Here is a 20,300-nt window from a genome sequence, read left to right as displayed (position 1 = left end):
ATATACATCAGTTGACCGCTTTTAAACTGGCTTTGACGACCCCAGTATCATTCTGTATGAAAACATTGAAGGTTAAAAAATGAGTCCTTGTGTACACAAATGATATATGTGACAAGACTTTCAAGTGGGTCTTTAACTAGGAAACCGGACTATAAATTCACACTTTCTTTACTGGTGTCTAACACTCTCCGAAATAAAGGTACAAAAGTTGTCACTGGGTTGGTACAGATATGTACCTTTGTGGTACCAAAATGCACCTTTTAGGTACAAAAGTGTACATTTTGAAAAGGTACTGGTCAGTGACAACTTTTGTACCTATTTCTGACAGTGTAATAGGGATATCATGTTTTTTTTTGCATCCTTTAAAGCAACACTATGTAGTTTCCATGTAAAAATGACTTACAGCTCCCCCATGTGGTTGAAAAGCGCAACCGTGCCTGGTATCAGACACTCTTCTGCAGGCAGGGGGAGGGGCGGGGCTGTGTTTCCTACCCTCCACCGCCACTTTCAGAGTGTGCTTGTAGCAGCTAGGAGGCTGCTTAGGTTGCAGCAACAGTACAAATTGTACAGTTAAAAGTTGTTCTATCACTGAAATAATTTTAGAGACATTATTTAAAGGTAAAAAAACTACATAGTGTTGCTTTAAAAGCGTAAAATATAAACATGGATGGATAAAACAGCACATGCATTCTTCAAAATTTCTCCTTTAGTGTTTCATTGAAGAGAACAAGTCATGCAGTTTAGAAATGACAGGAAATTAATACTTTTTCTTATAACTACTGTGAAGGTCACGTCTCATAGTCGTTGTCTTTAGGCCTACATCTTGCTGCTCAATCTGAGACCAGCACACAGTGTCATTTTAATGGGCGGATGCTATTATGGTTTAATTTAGTCTAAGATGACCATCGTTTTGATTGATCTTGTCTTTGTGTCCCCAGGAGTGGTTTCTTGGCAAGCCATTACACGATGAAGAGTCTACCATCATCCATCATTACGCCTTCTCAGAGAACCCTGCAGCCTTCAAGTACCCAGACTTCTCTGCCGGATGGGCGCTTAGTATCCCTCTTGTTAACAGGTTCGATTAAAGCCTTCAGTTACCCTTGGCTGAATATCACAAGACGATGCAGGTTTCAGCAGTCCAATTTTGATCTGATTACGAGTGTATCACCCAAAAAATTAGTACTGTATATGAATTAATAACATTCATGCAACGCTTACCTAAAATCTCTTTATTTACTGCTGGAAATTTTCTTTGTAAAAATTCCAACACAAAATGTACCAGTTATGGTATCCATGTTAGTTTACTAAATTCTGTAGTTTAATGTATTAAGGCAGTTTTTCCCAACCTCAGCAGATTTCCAAGGGGGCCTCAAGTTGACTTAAAATTATAGATATTTTTTGCTATTTTAGTAGCGGATATACTTTTGTCTAATCATTCCAAGCTCTAGTTAATTTTATTTGGTAAAAATGAGTGAGTGGGGGGCCTTCAAATGTTGTGGGCAACTAGGGGGCCTTGAAGTGATAAAGGTTGGAAACCACTGTATTAGGGTATATCCATGATATTCTGATGAACGTTGAACGACAGCATGTTATGGTACTTTTGTATTTGTATCACTAGAAATTAGATGAGATATTTTTTGAGTGAATTTTAACAATTCTGTCGTTGTCGCATTTTAGGTTGACGAACAAAATTCAAGAGGAGCCTTTAAAGTCAGACTTCACCATAGATCTAAAGCATGAGGTGAGAATGGGATCGTTTTATCTTATCATAATTGTGCATCAAATCATCTCAGCCTGTGATGGGTTTTGTAAAAGATATTAGATATTAAGAGATTGAGCACTGCTAGTACTATGAATGGAGGATAATGGAACGCTCTGGCAACGGAAGTCCCGCCTTAAATAAACCAATCAATTGATAAACACTAATGAGTTTATGTGTGAGGCACTTGCCAACCTGTACGCATTCACAGTAGTTAAACAACCTTGGCTCGAACAAATGTGTTTTTAGTGCAATCTGACCTTAAAGGGATAGTTTACCAAATAAATTAAATTCTGTCATCATTTACTTCAAGTTGTTTAAAACCTGTATAAAAATGCTGAACACAAATGAAGATATATTTTAAAATGTTAAAGGTGACATAGAATGATTGAACGGGGTATTTATCCTTGTTCTGTGATGTGACATGTAGACAATTTTTTTTTGTTTGGGTCTGTAATGCCTTAGAAGCTTCCTAAAACCTCTCTCAGATAGCTCTATTAGGGTGGGGGATTTTAAACAAGTGGTTTTGCACCTATTTGGCTCCCCCTACTGGCTTAACTTGCAATCTCATTACTGATTGGCTGACTTTGCTGCCACTCAAAAAATGTAGCAAATTATTTTAAAGTGGAGGGGCAGTGAGATGCCTGTGATGTCATAAGCATCAGTTTTTCAGATTGGGCTGTTTTCTGGCTGACATTTCTAAAAGAGGAATTTCTATGAGGCTGAGATGTTTAGCATGTCTAACACTTTTTGTATGTTCGTGAATGCGGGTAGACTACCATTATTCAACAAAGACAAGGTAAAAATGGTTTTTAATTCTCTGTCCCCTTTAATAACCGAACAGATTTAGGGCACCATTCATTTCCAGCCGGTGACTTCTTTTTTAAGGCGCACGATACGAAGCTCATAAAAATAGCATGTATTTAGCCAATCATGTGTGTGACTCATCATGTCAAAATATGTGTTCGGCACGTCATGTTAACCTATGTCATGTCAAAATTAGGGCTGTCAAAAGATGAATTGCAATTAATACGTTTGTGTGTGCATAATATATTTGCGTGTTTATTGTGTGTAATTAATATGTGAATATATAAACACACACATACATTAAAAAAATTTAAGAAACATGTTATTTATGCATATATTTTTACATTTTTTTATATATATATATATATATATATCAAAATCTAAATAAACATATACATATAAATGCATGCATGTGTATTTATATATACAATATAATTACAAACGGTGCACACTGCACACACATATATTATGCAAAAACAAACTTTCATTTTGTATGCAATTCATCGCGATTAATCTTTTGACAGCCGTAGTCAAAATACGTTCCTGCTGCAGACGCTTCAAATGGCTTTATGATAAAACAGATGCGTAGTTTGCCAGATACTCGATTAATCTCATGTGTATTCAGAGTTTAGGGTTAAGTGAGTGTTTTGTGAGTATTTTGTGAACATGAGCGTCTCTTTTATCATAAACTCGCACACGTGGCCATCAGGCACGTATTTTGACATGATGCATAATGCACATAGGTTCACATGACGCACCAAACACACATTTTGAATTCGCGCCCCTTGGAAAATAAGTCACTGGCCGCCACAGTTCCTCTGTGTTCAACAGAAAAAAATAAATGTACATACGTCATAGGTGAACAATTATTTTAAGAACAAACGTTATGATACAGATGATGTCAGGTTTAATTGTTGGTCCAAAATATGTTAATATGTTTAATTGTCATTAGGCCTGTCGCGATAAACGATAAATCGATTAATCGCACGGTAAATAAAATGAGCTCGATCATTTTTTTAGGCCGCGATAATTCACATTTGCATGCTTGTTTGTTTTCCTTGTCTCTCTCTCTCTCTACCAAAGAGACTGGATGACCGCTCCGTGCAACGAGTGACAAGGAGTGAACCCTCGTCAGTCATTTGTCAGTCGCATGATCTGTGTGGGGAGGGGGGACTCCTGGCGTAGCCTATCACAGTAGGAGTACTGAGGAGGATGAGAGCCGCGTGAGAAGTGTAGCAGGAGAAAACACTAGTTAAGACGAGAGTTGGAGAAAAAGATGGATTTACTAGAGGCTGTTTACACTTGTCATTAACATGCGTTTTTATCGATCGGATCACAATGTTTTACGTCTTTTCTGACTTTTCTGACACAAGGTGAACAGTGCTATTTTAGCCTTTCATTGATAAACTAAAGCGGGTGATCTCCGCAGTTTCATTTTGCAAGCGTGTGAAAGTTGCGCGATCTTATTTCATCAATTGCGCTGAAAATTCAGAGAAAGCTTTAACATATACATGTAGAAAATACTGTGCAGCATGTTTACTTGCTAAACAAGCAGTGGACATAATATTAGTTTGCGTCCATATAAACTCATAATTACTCCCGCTGGCGTTCAAATGACAGCGGAGAGACTCGCCCACCGTCTCACGGACCGTCCCCTCACAGTATTCAGCACAGAAGCGGTCGAAAGTGGACAAAAGAGACGGATTTAAATACCAGGTGTAAATGTGATATGTCTCTCTCGTCCACTTGTGATCTGATCAAAAACACATCTTGATACCAAGTGTAAACAGCCAAGTTTCAAAACCAAACGCTACAGCTGCAGTGTGGGAGTACTTTGGATTTAAACCTAATGACCGAGGTGAACCACTAAACCTGAACGAGCCGTTATGTCGCATTTGTGGTAATAACGTAGCACTTAAAAGTGGCAACACGACAAACATGCATATGCACCTAAAACGCAATCATCCTGTTATTTTGTTCATTTCTTGTGGATATTTAAAATGTCTTCCAGTTCCAGTATTACTTATTGTTTAGAAATAAAAGTTTATAGATCTTTGAAAAGGTGTATCTGCATTATTATAATGGTCCCGGAGCATCGATGTTATCGCCTATCGCGATAAATTCCGAGGCAATTTATCGCCTAGCAAAATTTGTTATCGTGACAGGCCTAATTGTCATTTAAGAGATATCTGTTTTTCCCATTTCAGTAGACAGGACTATAGTCTTGCAGTACTAAAATGGCTGCTCAGAGGTGTTGCATAGATGTCCGCCTAGTGCCGTGGCTTCCCTAAAGGGACTTTGTTTGTGTTGTCATGATCTTAACTTTAATGAGGATTTGGACATACTTGACATATTTCATGTTTGTGACTGCTGTGTTGACATTACTGTACGAATGCTAGATGATGTGAAAATAGAGACCTGCTCTTATTGTAATTTTCCTTTGCTTCTTACCTGTATGTCGCTCTTTAACTGGAACAGCTCTGCCAGAATCTGCCGTCACATTTCTCTAGGACATTTTGTATTTCACTACCTTGTTCAATCTCTCAAGCTGTCTCTCTCTCTTTCCATCAAATTCTTAGAAGTAAATAATTCCCATCCAGTCTTCATGGCCTCAGAAACATCATATTCTTTGTGATTCAGTTCTTGTGGGATTAGTATGTTTTTTCAGCCGTTGTTCCTCCTCTGTCCCTTCTTGCAAAGCTCCTGCAGAGCTGAGGACAGACAGTCTGATAACTTAGGATGCACCATGACCATCACATTTTCTTTTCTTCTATTTTCATTTTTAAGTTGCCTTATGTAACATATTTCCTAGAATGCTGTTTAAAATAAATATAATTAGGTTGCGGTTATTGAATAAATCACACATCATTTACCTGTTGTAGCTGTGGCATAGAGAGCCATGATGGTCATGTTGAAGTCACGTAACATTTCCCAACCCAGGGTTTTTTGTTGACACAGTCGAAAGTGGACACGAAAACTCATCTTAATACCAGGTGTAAACAGTTCATCTTGTCCTACAGGTGGCGCTGTACATCTGGGAGGAGGGAAAGGGGCCTCGACTGACGGCGGTTCCTGAGTTTTGCACATTATCAGATGAGTCTCCAGCGGCCCAACATTGTGCCACCACTGTCAGCAGCCATTCACCTCTGTGTGTAGGTAACCTCAACACCTTACAAAACCGCTTAACACCTCACAAAAACCTTTAAGCTGTCTGTCTGGGGAGAACGTTGGCTCCGGTTTGATGCGCTGCCAACACAGAAGAAGTGATAATTGTGATGTCTGCAAGAAATTGTAGGTTTTATTTGTCACGATTTGTACTAAGGCATTTTTTTGGAGCAGACAGGAGCTTCTACGACTGAACAAAAACATAAAGCAAAATACATTAAAGGATTAGTCCACTTTCTTAAAAAAAATCCAGATAATTTACTCACCACCATGTCATCCAAAATGTTGATGTCTTTCTTTGTTCAGTCGTGAAGAAATTATGTTTTTTGAGGAAAACATTCCAGGATTTTTCTCATTTTAATGGACTTTTATTAATGGACCCCAACACTTAAAGGAATAGTCTACTCATTTTCAATCTTAAACTATGTTATTACCTTAACTAAGAATTGTTGATACATCCCTCTGTCATCTTAGTGCGTGCACGTAAGCACTGGAGCGCGCTGCAACACTTCGATAGCATTTAGCTTAGCCCCATTCATTCAATGGTATCAAACAGAGATAAAGTTAGAAGTGACCAAACACATCAACGTTTTTCCTATTTAAGACGAGTAGTTATACGAGCAACTTTGGTGTTACAAAATAAAACGTAGCGCTTTTCTAAGCGGATTTAAAAGGGTAACTATATTGTATGGCGTAACAGCACTTTTGGGAGTACTTCAACTCGGCGCAGTAACACCCTCCCTTTCCCATTATGAGAGGGAGAAGGGGAGCGGACTTTTCAGGCGAGTCGAAGTACTCCCAAAAGTGCTATTACGCCATACAATATAGTTCCTCTTTTAAATCCGCTTAGAAAAGCGCTACGTTTTATTTTGTAACACCAAACTTGCTCGTATAACTACTCGTCTTAAATAGAAAAACCGTTGATGTGTTTGGTCACTTCTAACTTTATCTCTGTTTGATACCATTGAATGAATGGGGCTAAGCTAAATGCTATCGAAGTGTCGCAGCGCGCTCCAGCACTTGCGTGCACGCACACAGATGATAGAGGGATGTATCAACTCTTCTTAGTTAAGGTAATAATAGTTTAATATTGAAAATGAGTAGACTATTCCTTTAACAGTTTAATGCAGGTTAAAATTGTAGTTTCAAAGGACTCTTAATGATCCCAAACAAGGCAAAAGGGTCTTATCTAGCGAAACAATTGTCATTTTTGGCAAGAAAAATAAAAATTTGCACTTTTAAACCACAACTTCTCTTCTTCCTCCGGCTGTGTGACGTGCCAGCGCGACCTCACGTAATTGCGTAATGCCGTTGAAAAGGTCACGTGTTACATATATGAAATGAACATTTGCGGACCATTTGAAACAATAAACAATATAGACGAGAAGTTGTGGTTTAAAAGTGCATATATTTTTTTTTTTACTTTTAAACTGCATTAAACTGTTAAGTGTTGGGGTCCATTAAAGTCCATTAAAATGAGAAATATTCTGGAATGTTTTCCTCAAAAAACATAATTTCTTCTCAACTGAACAAAGAAAGACATCAACATTTTGGATGACATGGTGGTGAGTAAATTATCTGGATTTTTTTTTAAAGAAAATTTACTTATCCTTTAAACTATTCTACTGTATGGTGCTAATATCTATGTAAGGGATAATGTATAGGCAGCTGGTTGTTATTGCAGAAATAAGTCCAGACAGTGTGATCAGTGTTCTTGGTTTACACATTGAAGGGTCTTATCCCACTTATTACATGGCTATTTTACTCACAAGTAAGGTAAGGAACAATAAATATTGATTTGAAATATTTTATTTGCTAATTTTTAACAAATGCATACCGCGAGGAAAACCCATTAACTTTCGTCTTTAAGATAAAACAAGACATTCAAAGTCACGAACACAGTATTTGGTTTAGTAATTTGTAAATGTAATGTCATAGGTGTTATTAAAAGACCTTTTTTTTCATTATTGTGTAATATTAAACTGTAATACCTGTAAAAATGATTTGCACTACCCAGTTCCCGTGTGTTATTAGTTTTGAGTGGTTGTTGTATGAGAATACAGTAATACAGCAATACCAACAGATGAAGAGCATTATGATAGGACTGTTTTACGTAAGGTAACTCAATTCCTTATGGGTCATTTTGTATAATTTGGTACATATTGATTGCTAAATTTCCTTATGCAACAGAAGATAACCATAATGAACCATTACAATCTCACTCATAGCACTTTAAAGTTTTTTTTTATTTTGCGATTTAGAATTCATAAGCAGCCGATGCACTGAATATGGTGAACTGAAGAGGATTTTTCAAAAAGCATTTGTACTTCTTATTATGTAAAACATTTGCCCTGCATATTTAAATAGCCTTTTAGTCACTTTCTGTGGCAGATGTTGATGATTTGTTATAATGGCATGAAAATGTCCCTTTTACACATCACAGTATTTTAGGGATATGGTAAGAGGTCTGCAAATGAGATTTAATATTGTTTTTTCAAATATGGTTTTGGCCAATATAAATTGAAATGCATAAAACACATACCTAATGTAAGTGTGACAACTTGCCCCACTGAATTTCTTCAGGTTGTGGTGTTAAAATTATTATAATACCTGTATACAGTCTTTAGAATAGCACAGTGCGATAAGCATGTTTCATTGCTTAAATATCTTCTCCACCAAATTTAAACAAGAAAGATGTGACTATTTAGCAGTGCCGCTGCTCAAGGTTAAATATAATTGTATAATACCTGCATAGCATTTTAGATAACCATGCCTATTTTCAGCACAATGTGAATTATCAGCTGTCTCAGCTGCAGACTATTTTAAACCGGTCACAGCTTTGTCAGGTCATTTTATTTGAAAGCAGCTCTCATTTCCTTCCATGATGTTTAATCTTCCCCTCACCACAGACCTCCAGATCGCTCTGTGTTTAATATTCACAGCGGGTCGAGTGCAAAACACAATCTCCCTGGAGCAGCACTGAGCTCCGCGGACCTTAGGTTATCAGACCTTTGCATACTTTAAATCCAGAACCAAACCGGAACCAAAGAGGTCGAATTGTGTTTTTGTTGAGAGTGATTTGGCAGGTCAGATGTTTCCTGAGGATATGCATCCATTTTAGCTGTTAAATACATTAGGGGCTGGAACGTGCATAATGTTTACCTTACTCTCCATCTACGTTTATTTATTTAGCAGATGCTTTTATCCAAAGTGACTTTGTATTACAAGGTATACATTTCGAACCCATGACCTTTTGTGCTGATAATTTAATGCTGTACCACTCACATGATAGGACACAGAAATGATAATGCACACTTCAGTATAGACCCTGACTATCATGTTATTCATCAAACCTTTCTCTTTATTTTCCTCTCAGGGTCAGCCTGTTAAGAGCGAAAACATTTTCGTAGCCGTGAAAACCTGCAAGAAGTTCCACTCCGACCGAGGTGAGCTTTACGTCCTTGAAAATCAGTCACGCGTCCTTCTCGAGGGTTTGTTCTGTTCATCACGAGTGCACTTACCGAACTAATACCCCTCGCCAGGAGCTGTGTGGAAGTCACGGGTGGCATTGTGAACTTTGACCATTTTCACTTGAAGTCCAATGTACCATTCGCTTGAACAGTTCAGCGATCGTTTCTCGCCGTTTACCCTGCGGAGTGGCTCTGTATGGAGAGTGCTTTGGCTGAGAGCCTTATTGGGCATTCCTCCAGGCCCCTCTACAGTATTAAGGTCCTTCACTGCAACTCCAGCCGGTCACTAAGCACCCGGTATCAATTGTTACTTAATGAGACAGATAAAGTGTTGCAATTTGAATGCAGAGAACCATCTGGAAAGGAGAAAAGACAACGAAAAGAACCAACTTGACACTTCAGTTACATCTAATTGCTCCGATTATCCCAATTATCTTTTACAAGTCACTCTGAGGAGTTTTAAGGATGATATTAGGAAGAACACGATATTTCTTTTTTAATTATTTTTAGGTTGCATTCACAAAAGCCTGTTAAAAAAAATAGAGGTGGGTCGGAGCCTATGGTGTCGTGGACAGTGCTCCCCACATATGATGCATACGCACTTCCGGCGACCCGAGTTCGATTCCCGGCTCGAGGTCCTTTGCCGATCCCATGCCCCTCTCTCCACACTTTACTTTCCTGTCGTTTCTTGATTACTGTCTGTCAAATAAAAGGCAAAATGGCCCAAAAAAATTATATTTAAAAAAAAATAGAGGCGGAAACATTTTTTACCATTTCTGATTTTAGGCGAATGGTGGCTATGGTGGCTTGATGATGCACTTGAGTCACCGCGCATGGCCCCGCCCCTTAAACAATAGCGGGCATCCATTCAGGTTGTAGCGGTATTTGAAAGTAGAGAGATGGCAGCTTTCCCGCATGTGGGCGGGCGTGGTTTCAGCACATTCAGCCCAGCATTTGAGATTTTGATAACTTTTTTATATACATGGCGTTTTTTCTATCATTTACATATGGTTGGGTGATTTATAACACATTTTTCTGTGGTGTGACAAAATCGGAAACACATTTAATAACTGACTTTACAGAGACTCTCCTTTTACTGTGGCGCCAAAACATTGCTTTTTGTATAATACTAGTGTGTTTCTTTATGGCAGTCCCTGTAGTACAGAAAACATGGAGGAAACAGGCCACACTACTTGAGTACTACAGCGATTACGCCGATCCCTCTATACCAACTATTAACCTGGGGGTACCCAACACAGAGAGGGGTGAGTGCTTATGTTTTTTTTTATGTTGGTGTCAGAAAAGTTTCTTGTTGTACAGAAAATGATAATGGTAATTCCGGTGTACATACTCGGATTTCTTGGCATGAAACTTTTTGTTCTTGCTCTAAAGTGAAATATTGTAATGATGTCATTTCAAAATGTAACAAACCAAAACAGTTTTATGAGACTAATCCAAAAATCTAATTTTGTTATTTTGCAAACCTGTATGAGATTTGATCTTTCGTGAAACCCAAGAAAATAAATCTTTTGTAAATCAATACAGTGAAAGTGAATGGGTACTAGGGCTGTTCATTGTTGCTTACATGTCTGTGTGGTGTTTTTAATATACTTTAAGACAAACTATGTGCAGATTTATCATTTAACACCATTGCTGAGTATTTGCCCCCTAAAATTGGAGTTTTCCAAAGACAGTCTAATTCCAGAGGTTTAACATCGTCTTGATTTCCTACGTCAACACATAGATATTATGTATGAATTCTGCATAGACTTGGGGCTGAAACAATCGTAGCACATTGACAGTGTTTTAACCTGTTAACATCAGAGCTAAAAAACGTGCTCACATATGCATTGTGAATCCGAACTTAGCAGTTATGTGTCTAAAACTGCAGACAGGGACTAATTAGCACATTCTTATCTACAGTCTGAGCTGCTACGATTGAAATTCAGAATTTCGGCATGATCACCGCACAGTGTGTTTGCTGCTACGACCTGCGCGCTGGTATTTGTTTACCACGAGCGCATGCTGGTGACGTTGCCCTGACGTGTGACGCAGCCTCCGATGCTTCCGTGTCATCGTACAGTCTACATGCCTGTCGTACCCGAGTTGAAACGGTCAATGTCGCACAGTGTGATAAGGTAATGATCTTATAGGAGGGCAAAAATCTTGCAGTGTATTCCGGGCTTAAGGTCCTAACTGCTGCGATTGAGTGGAGGCGGGGACAAATTCTCATATTCATGTCTATGGTTCGAGCTGCTGTAATTGAGAAGAGGCGGGGACCTTTTTGCATATTCATATCTATATATATATGGTCTGAGCTGCTGTGATTAAGTGAGGCGGGGACCTGTTTGCATATTCATATCTATGGTCTGAGCTGCTCCGATTGAGTGGAGGCAGGGACTAATTTGCATATTCATATCTATGGTCTGAGCTGCTGCGATTGAATGGAGGCAGGGACTAATTTGCATATTCATATCTATGGTCTGAGCTGCTGCAATTGAGTGGAGGCAGGGACTAATTTGCATATTCATATCTATGGTCTGAGCTGCTGCGATTGAGTGGAGGCAGGGACTAATTTGCATATTCATATCTATGGTCTGAGCTGCTGCGATTGAATGGAGGCAGGGACTAATTTGCATATTCATATCTATGATCTGAGCTGCTGCGATTGAATGGAGGCAGGGACTAATTTGCATATCCATATCTATGGTCTGAGCTGCTGCGATTGAGTGGAGGCAGGGACTAATTCTCATATTCATGTCTATGATCCGAGCTGCTGCAATTGAGTGGAGGCAGGGACTAATTTGCATATTCATATCTATGATCTGAGCTGCTGCGATTGAGTGGAGGCAGGGACTAATTCTCATATTCATGTCTATGGTCCGAGCTGCTGCGATTTAGTGGAGGCGGGGACCTGTTTGCATATTCATATCTATGGTCCGAGCTGCTGTGATTGAGAAGAGGCGGGGACCTGTTTGCATATTCATATCTATGGTCCGAGCTGCTGTGATGGAGGAGAGGCGGGGACCTGTTTGCATATTCATATCTATGGTCTGAGCTGCTGCGATTTAGGGGAGGCAGGGACTAATTTGCATATTTATATATATATGGTCTGAGCTGCTGTGATTAAGTAGAGGTGGGCACCTGTTTGCATATTCATATCTTTTGTCTGAGCTGCTACAATTGAGTGGAGGCGGGGCCTAATTCGCATATTCATATTACAGGGGAATCATTAGGTTAAACCTTGAATCATTTTTGCAATGTAGGCTGGAACCAGTAGTGTCTCTTAGATCAGACAAAGGTGTAATATGAAGCTGTAAGTCTGAGTCTTCCATACAGGAACGTGGACTAAACAATGCACAATCGTATTTGTTGAGAAAAAGTTTCATCTGTTTGATGATCAGAATGAAAATCGAAAATAAATGTGTATATCAGAGCATCTTTGTGACATTGAGTACCTTTCTCCAGCTCTGACACTAGCTAACATTCAGGTCACTGATGACCTACTACGATATAAACCCAGTCTACATGGTCAGTACTATTATTGCATTAGCTGTACGTGTAATAACTGTGTAGTACTGTGTTACTGAGTGTTTTTTTTTTCAATGTATACCTTTGAGCCTCACTATATTTTGAAGGTATGGCACACTACATAAGCCTGTGATGTTTGTGGAGAGGATCCCTTTCTCCTTGTGATGTCGAACAACAGCACATTCTGTTCTGGTCTTTTCCCTCAGACCTCATTGTTGCTTACGCTTTTATGCTTTTTCACATTATTCTTCCACCGTGCAGCAGAGCCATCCTTGTTTTTTATTTTCCAATGTCAGTGACAAGAGAACTTGTCTTTATTATCATTATCTGATTGTTTGCTTAGGAAGAAAGTTCACTCAGACACTAAGAAATATCACATCATGTCTGCGGTACTCATACAGAGAGTACGTAACAGTGATATAGCGTTCCGTTCCCTGGACTTCCATTCTGTTTTCCTTTCAGACTGTGGACGGATGGTGGGCATTAATTGACAATTTCTCTCAATGGCTGAAGGCTGAACGACAGCGCCAAATTGTAAAGCTCTCAGCAAAGTCACACAAAGTCAGCTCGCCTCTGGGTTTTAAAAACACACAATGTAGTAGAAACTGGATCGTTTACTGTCTGGCTGTCAGGAGTATAGAACGTACGCGTATGGTTGAACACACAGCCTTGCAAAGTATAGTTTATTTGACTTGTTTGTGTACACAGATGTTCAACACAAGCGTATTGTGACAAAATGCAATGCATATCCACGTAAAAAAATTACTATAGAACATTTTGAAAATGCTCCTTTTATCATGGCCAACAGTACATTAGCATTGTTTTTAAGTATGATTTTGTTGTGTAGTTTACAATATGATTTAGTTGTAATGAATTCATGAGTCTGCTTTTTATAATTTTTGGAGTTGACAGTCCCTGGTCCCCATTCACTTCCATTGTAAGGATAAAAGCCACTTTTTTAAAATAAAACTTTCATAACAATATTTTTGTTTTTGTAAATAAATAAGTACTTTATCTGCGTGTAGGTCACTGTGGGAAGACATTTGCCATCTTAAGGAGATACTTAAGCAAGTCTGTGCCAAAGACTGATTGGCTGTTAATCGTGGATGATGATACTCTTATAAGGTAAGGGTGCATGCAGGAAACTTTATACATTTAAAGGAGCATTTCATCCGGAGAAACATTAATCTTTATTGAAAGTGCGTCATATTTGTAGTCGTAATGTAACATACATTTCAAATTTGGTGCCTATTTGACCAAGAAAAGGGGTGTTTATAGTCTCACCCCCTCAACAAAGATATTGGGCTTCCTGCTTTCAATGATGCAAAATTATGATTTTTACATCATTGAAAGAAGGAAGTGCAACACTGAAATCTGTATTTCTCCTGTCTCAGCGGCAACTGAGGAAATGATGCATGACCATTCAAAAACATGACTGGGGTTCTAACTATACAAAGATTAATGCAAAGGGGTGAAGTGCCCCTTTAAATTCTATTAAATTGCTTTGTTAAAAATTATTGGTGTTTAAAGCAATTCATGTGTTGGTGGGTGGCATTTTGTGTTTTCTTCTCACAGCTTACCCAGACTGCAGGCCTTGCTGAGCTGTTATGACTCCAGTGAGCCAGTATGTCTAGGTGAGCGCTATGGTTATGGATTGGGCCAGGGAGGCTACAGTTACATCACAGGTGGCGGGGGGTGAGTTCATAAAATAAAGCACACAAAGCCATCTTCCTTTTTCCTCAGTGAATATTTAAGGTGCACCAGCTGATTTGTTTCTTGCAAAAAGTTGAAAAAGAACAGCGATTTAAAAACGATGTTTGACATTTATGAGTAATCTTAAAATTTATGTCACAACAAAGTGGAGCAATCGCAAATGGAAATTGAGCTCTCTAATTTGCCCCCTAAAGTGCTTGGCAATTTGTGAGTACGTTTTCGAAACAACAGCAGGTGAAATTAGTTTCCCGCAAGTGATGGCGTGCTTGATGTGGATGCAAAAACAACCCCTTGTATGGTATATTCAGCAACAAAAGCAAATCAATGTCCTATATCAATAATTACATATTTATATTATGCGTAACCAACGTGTTTAAATGCATTTAGGAGAGGCCAACTAATGTGTGCAGTACTAAGTAAAACTGTGTTGTGTATCATATAGGATGGTGTTCAGTCGTGAGGCTGTGATACAGTTGTTAGCCAGCGGCTGTAAGTGTTACAGCAACGACGCTCCTGATGACATGGTTTTGGGAATGTGTCTCAATGCACTACGAGTCCCTGTTACACACAGTCCACTCTTCCATCAGGTAAACATTCACACAATAGAAATTCAGAGCAATTTTTTCCAGCCTGTATGTATGTCACCAAAAGTATAATGAGATTAAAAGAACATGCATCTTACTGCCAGCACACAGCGCCGTCCCACACTACTTTGTACGGTAATCAAATGAGACAAAAATTGTAGGCAGCGCGGCAGGGATGCTGCCACCTGAGCCATTTGTTTTCCTGTCAGTCTAAATTTATCATTGTGCCGGATGCTTCGGATAAGGTCAGACAGCTCAGCCCAGTGTAAATCTCTGCGTTTTTATTGGAACACAACACATTTTCTGTTGTTTTAAAGGGGACATATAAAAATTTGACTTTTTCATGTTTAAGTGCTTTAATTGGGCCCCAAGTGCTTTTATCAACCTAGAAAATGTGAATAAGATCAACTCACTAACTTAGTTTTGGTAAACCAAGCATGTGAAAAAATAGGTCATTGAATTTGGCTCCCCTTGTGATGTCAGAAGGGGATAATACCGCCCCTTGATCTGCACTATCCAACCACACCACTGCCATTTAGTGCAGTGATCAGCTCATTTGCATTTTAAAGGACACACCCAAAACGGCACATTTTTGCTCAAACCTAAGGGGCTGTTTACACTTGGTTTTAAGATGTGTTTTGATCGATCGGATCACAAGTGGACGAGAGAGACACATTACGTTTACACCTGGTATTTAAATCCATCTCTTTTGTCCACTTTCGACCGCATCTGTCCTGAAAACTGTGAGGGGGTGGTCTGTGAGACGGTGGGTGAGTCTCTCTGCTGTCATTCAAACGCGAGCGGGAGTAATTATGAGTTTATATGGACGCAAACTAATATTATGTCGGAGTCCACTGCTTGTTTAGCAAGTAAACGTGCTGCACAGTGTTTTGTACGTGTGTATGTAAGAGCTTTTTCTGAATTTTCAGCGCAATTGATGAAATAGGATCGCGCAACTTTCACGCTTTCAAAACGAAACTACGGAGAACACCCGCAGTAGTTTTATCAATGAAAGGCTAAAAATAGCGCTGTTCACCGTATGTTCACGCCAGAAGTAAAAAAAGACGTAAAACTTGTGTTTAATAGCTCAGATTAGATAAATGGGCGGAGAGAAGGCAGTCGCGTGTGGCTGTTCGAACACATTCAACCACATTGCGTTCCGCAACTCCAAAGCGATCCGATCGAAAGTGGTTTCGACTACCTCTGGATTTGGTTGAAAGTGGTCGAAAGTGGACGAGCTCAAAACGTTTTGAACACCGTTTACAACTGGCATTAACGTCGTCCACTTGTGATCCGATCGGCAAAAACGCATGTTAATGCCAAGTGTAAACAGCCTCTATAAAGTGGCAATTTTAACATGTTGTAATAAATTATCTATATGATATTTTGAGATGTACTCTGGGAACACCAAAGATTTATTTGACATCTTAAAAAAGTCTTGTGAAATGTCCACTTTAGCACATCTTTTTGTTAACTCTTTCGCCGCCAGCATTTTTCATGATTTTCACAAAAGTTTAATGCCTTCCAGAAAATGCTCCTTTTTAAATATATAAACATACAATATATGAAATAAAAGAACAGACCCTCTGCTTTCAAACAAAAAGATCCGTTTCATCCTACCTTCATGTGTTCTGTTTTTATCACCTCTCAAATATGTGTAGGTTTCATCAAAAACACCAAATTTTGAGCAAAAAGCTGAGATAATTACATTTTTGTGAAGGATTTTGATAGAGATTAGATGCAGAGCGATCTTTAAAACATACACGGACATACAGCTGTTTGCCCTAGGGGAATACTTCCGGTTTTTATAAGTTGCGGTATTGATAATAACGGTATTGCAGATTGACGAGATAACTCGTCAATGGCGGGGAAAGAGTTAAATGTGTTGTGTTGTCCTTAACTTGTGTCGTCCTAACTTGTTAACTAGACGCACAATGTGTTGTTTTAACACAACCGTTTTAAGAGTGTACCAGACACGAATGAAGCGAATCAATCTAACTTTTTACGTGTAGTTGGACGCTGAAACATTTTGACTTAACTCGCTTCATTTCAAATTTGCGTTCACCATTCACACGTGAAATTTGCGGCAATCGCATGTGAAATTTGCCCCATTCGCACGTGAAATGTGCCTCATGCGCACATGAAATTTGCGTTATTCGCACATGAAATTTGCGTCACACGCACGTGAAATTTGCCCCATTTCCACATGAAATTTGCGTCACACGCACGTGAAATTTGCCCCATTTCCACATGAAATTTGCGTCATTCGCATGTGTAATTTCCGTCATTCGCATTTGAAATTTGCCCCATTCCCATGTGAAATTTGCCCGTGAAATTTGCCCCATGCGCACATGAAATTTGCGTCATTCTCACATGAAATTTGCGTCACACGCACGTGAAATTTGCCCCATTTGTACATGAAATTTGCGTCATTCGCACGTGAAATTTGCGTCATTCGCAAGTGAAATTTGCCCCATTCCCACCTGAAATTTGCCCCATTCGCATGTGAAATTTCCATCATTCGCACGTGAAATTCGCGCCTTTGTCACATGAAATTTTCACCATTCCTATGTGAAATTTGCCCCATTCGCACGTGAAATTGGGTCATTCGCACAAGAAATTTGCCCCATTCTCACGTGAAATTTGCCCCATTCGTACGTGAAATTTGCCCCATTCGCACGTGAAATTTGCGTCACATGCACGTGAAATTTGCGTCAAACGCACATGAAATTTGCCCCATTTGCACATGAAATTTGCGTCACACGCACGTGAAATTTGCGTCACACGCACGTGAAATTTGCCCCATTTGCACATGAAATTTGCGTCACACGCACGTGAAATTTGCGTCACACGCACGTGAAATTTGCCCCATTTGCACATGAAATTTGCCCCATTCGCACATGAATTTTTTTAACTTGCTTTTGCAAATCATTGTATATATGTTAAATCGAAAACTAATGCATTTAGTTATTAAATGTCTTCTGAGTGACCTCAACTTTCTCATGAACTCATGCACGTATATACAAAGTTATTAAGGTTTGAAATCGAAATGTTTCCTATTCTTCACCTTTGACATTTTGGATGGATAGATGTGCTTTTTGGAGCATCAATAATGGGGCACTATCCATATAGCCTTTTAAAAATTGAAAAGAGACAGGACATTATTTAATATAACTCCTGCTGTGCTTGGCTGAAATAAGAAAGCCAAATACACTTAGGATTTTCTGAACTATTGCATTAAGTTCCAACTTTCACTACTATTTAGGTTTTTGATTTTTCTGTAGAGTCACATGACCCGTGTTTGAACTGGTTGTACTTTCTCAAACATTCTTTGATGCACCAAAATAAGATTAAAACTTGGAGATTGCAAGAGTTTTGTTTGTGTCTAGCAACTTTAATCAGATTTGAATGTTTATTATCTTGTTCAATTTCAGGCACGTCCAGAAGATTACGCGAAGGAATTTTTGGCACACCAGACCCCCGTTTCCTTCCACAAACACTGGAACATCGACCCTATTGCAGTCTTTAACAAATGGTTAAAGGATGACTTAAACACGGATGTACTACAAAAAGGCACTAAGGATGAATTATAATGTTTGCGATTGTGTGTGTAAATAAATATGTGTACTGTTGAAGCACATACTCTGTTTTGACACATGGATAAATGTAGTGAATCTTGCACAAACATGTATGGAAGAATCTGTATGAATGTTTTTCTCACTGTGCTTTGGTGCATGTTTTAGATGTATGTTGGAAATACACGTCTTAAAAAATATTTATATACAAACCTGTCCAAGGTATTTGTAGATTGATTTTTAAACACTTTTGATTTCTAAATGATGTGAATTATGTGTCAGTTATGATATTGAGATTTATGATAAACTATTGCCTTAAATCATTGTTCACAAAGTCCTGATTTCAATACTGAACACAGATTCATTAGCACTGAATACATTACATTTCTTATTATTTCTATACATCCGAGCTTCAGTTTTTTTTAAGTGGCGTTGTCAGTGTAATATTATTGAAATGCTATCACAGAATTGCAATTTGTGCAAAAAAAGATTCACAACAACAGGATGTTCTCATTATTAACGCCACACCGTCGAGACTGAATTTAAGAACGGTACCTCAGACATGCCCTGTTTAAAATAATTTGTTTTTAAATTTGGTTCATGATTAATAAAACATCTCAAGATGAAGTGTCTGGTATTGTGTCTGCTCAGCGGTTTGTCTGATCTATACACTCCTCGGGCTTACTGGATTTCCATTATGAAAGTAATTTGTTTAGGCCTGATCAAACAGATACTGTATGGAACTGTGTCTGACTTTGGGAGGAGTCATTTGCAAATTTACTTTTTGATCATAAATGCATCTAAACCTGGAATATCACAGTATATCGTACAGTGGGGTCCGTAGATCTGATAGCACTGGGAAAAGCTTATATTTTGTCATTAACATAAAATTAAAGTAAAGAAATAAAACTTAAGCACTGGGAAAAGCTTATATTTTATCATTAACATAACATTAAAGTAAAGAAATAAAACTTAATCAGAAAAAAATCAGAATTACCTACAGTGGTATTTGCTTTGTAAGCGGCCATGGACTTTCTTTGTGTTTGCAAAATATGATTATCCGTCTTTCTCAGTATGATTTGAGTCATTTTCCAAAGAGCATTTATGTGCATCAGTGTAAACAAGGTTTGACATTTGAACAAAGAAGACAAGCATAGCCAATGTCAAAAATACGCACATATTTAATTAGTAACCTAGAAATTTTATTATTTATTTATGCATTTGGCAGACGCTTTTATCCAAAGCGAATTACAGTGCATTATAAGGTACACATTTTATGTCAGTAGTATTTGTGTTCCCTGGGTTCGAACCCTTGACCTTTGCGCTACTAACGCAATGTGCTACCAACAGAGCTATACAGGAACAAATAGTGCTTAATCTTTAATATTTCTAATTCTTTTTTAGACCTTGCTGTATATATAAGCAAAGCTGGTGATAAGGTAATTTAAGTCTTGTGAATGAAAGCATGTTTATTGCTGTCAGCCTTTCCCATGCAGGTTGGATTTTATGATTTAAGTGATCAGCTCTTAAGTGAATCCATGTATAAACTTGATTTTGTACAAATAAGCCTGGCCTAATGGCCCTGATGGAACTGTTATTCTCATTATTGATGGATGGACCGCAAAACAGTTAAAATGTTATCCCAGTTTTTTACAAACCAGTCAGATAGTGGTGTTTTTATAAAGAGTTATGTGGC

At 38.5% G+C, this 20,300-nt stretch overlaps 1 protein-coding gene across 1 annotated transcript in view; it reads left to right on the top strand.

Moving 5' to 3' along the window:
- The window catches only part of b3glcta (beta 3-glucosyltransferase a), a 79,290-nt gene extending 59,868 nt beyond the window's left edge, over window positions 1–19,422 (top strand). Inside the window, exons 7-15 of the mRNA XM_065280857.2 lie at window positions 939–1,075; window positions 1,678–1,741; window positions 5,587–5,718; window positions 9,108–9,177; window positions 10,353–10,466; window positions 13,758–13,857; window positions 14,308–14,427; window positions 14,888–15,032; window positions 18,464–19,422. Of these exons, the coding sequence (XP_065136929.1) occupies window positions 939–1,075; window positions 1,678–1,741; window positions 5,587–5,718; window positions 9,108–9,177; window positions 10,353–10,466; window positions 13,758–13,857; window positions 14,308–14,427; window positions 14,888–15,032; window positions 18,464–18,622 (1,041 nt within the window). The 3' untranslated portion in view covers window positions 18,623–19,422. The remainder of the gene's footprint in view (window positions 1–938; window positions 1,076–1,677; window positions 1,742–5,586; window positions 5,719–9,107; window positions 9,178–10,352; window positions 10,467–13,757; window positions 13,858–14,307; window positions 14,428–14,887; window positions 15,033–18,463) is intronic.
- Window positions 19,423–20,300: the final 878 nt, after the last annotated feature.

The sequence above is a fragment of the Paramisgurnus dabryanus genome, chromosome 8 (genome assembly GCF_030506205.2).
Source record: "Paramisgurnus dabryanus chromosome 8, PD_genome_1.1, whole genome shotgun sequence".
Lineage (NCBI taxonomy): Eukaryota > Metazoa > Chordata > Actinopteri > Cypriniformes > Cobitidae > Paramisgurnus > Paramisgurnus dabryanus.
Note: the sequence above shows the minus strand (reverse complement) of the source record. Positions and strands in the feature narration are given on the sequence as shown.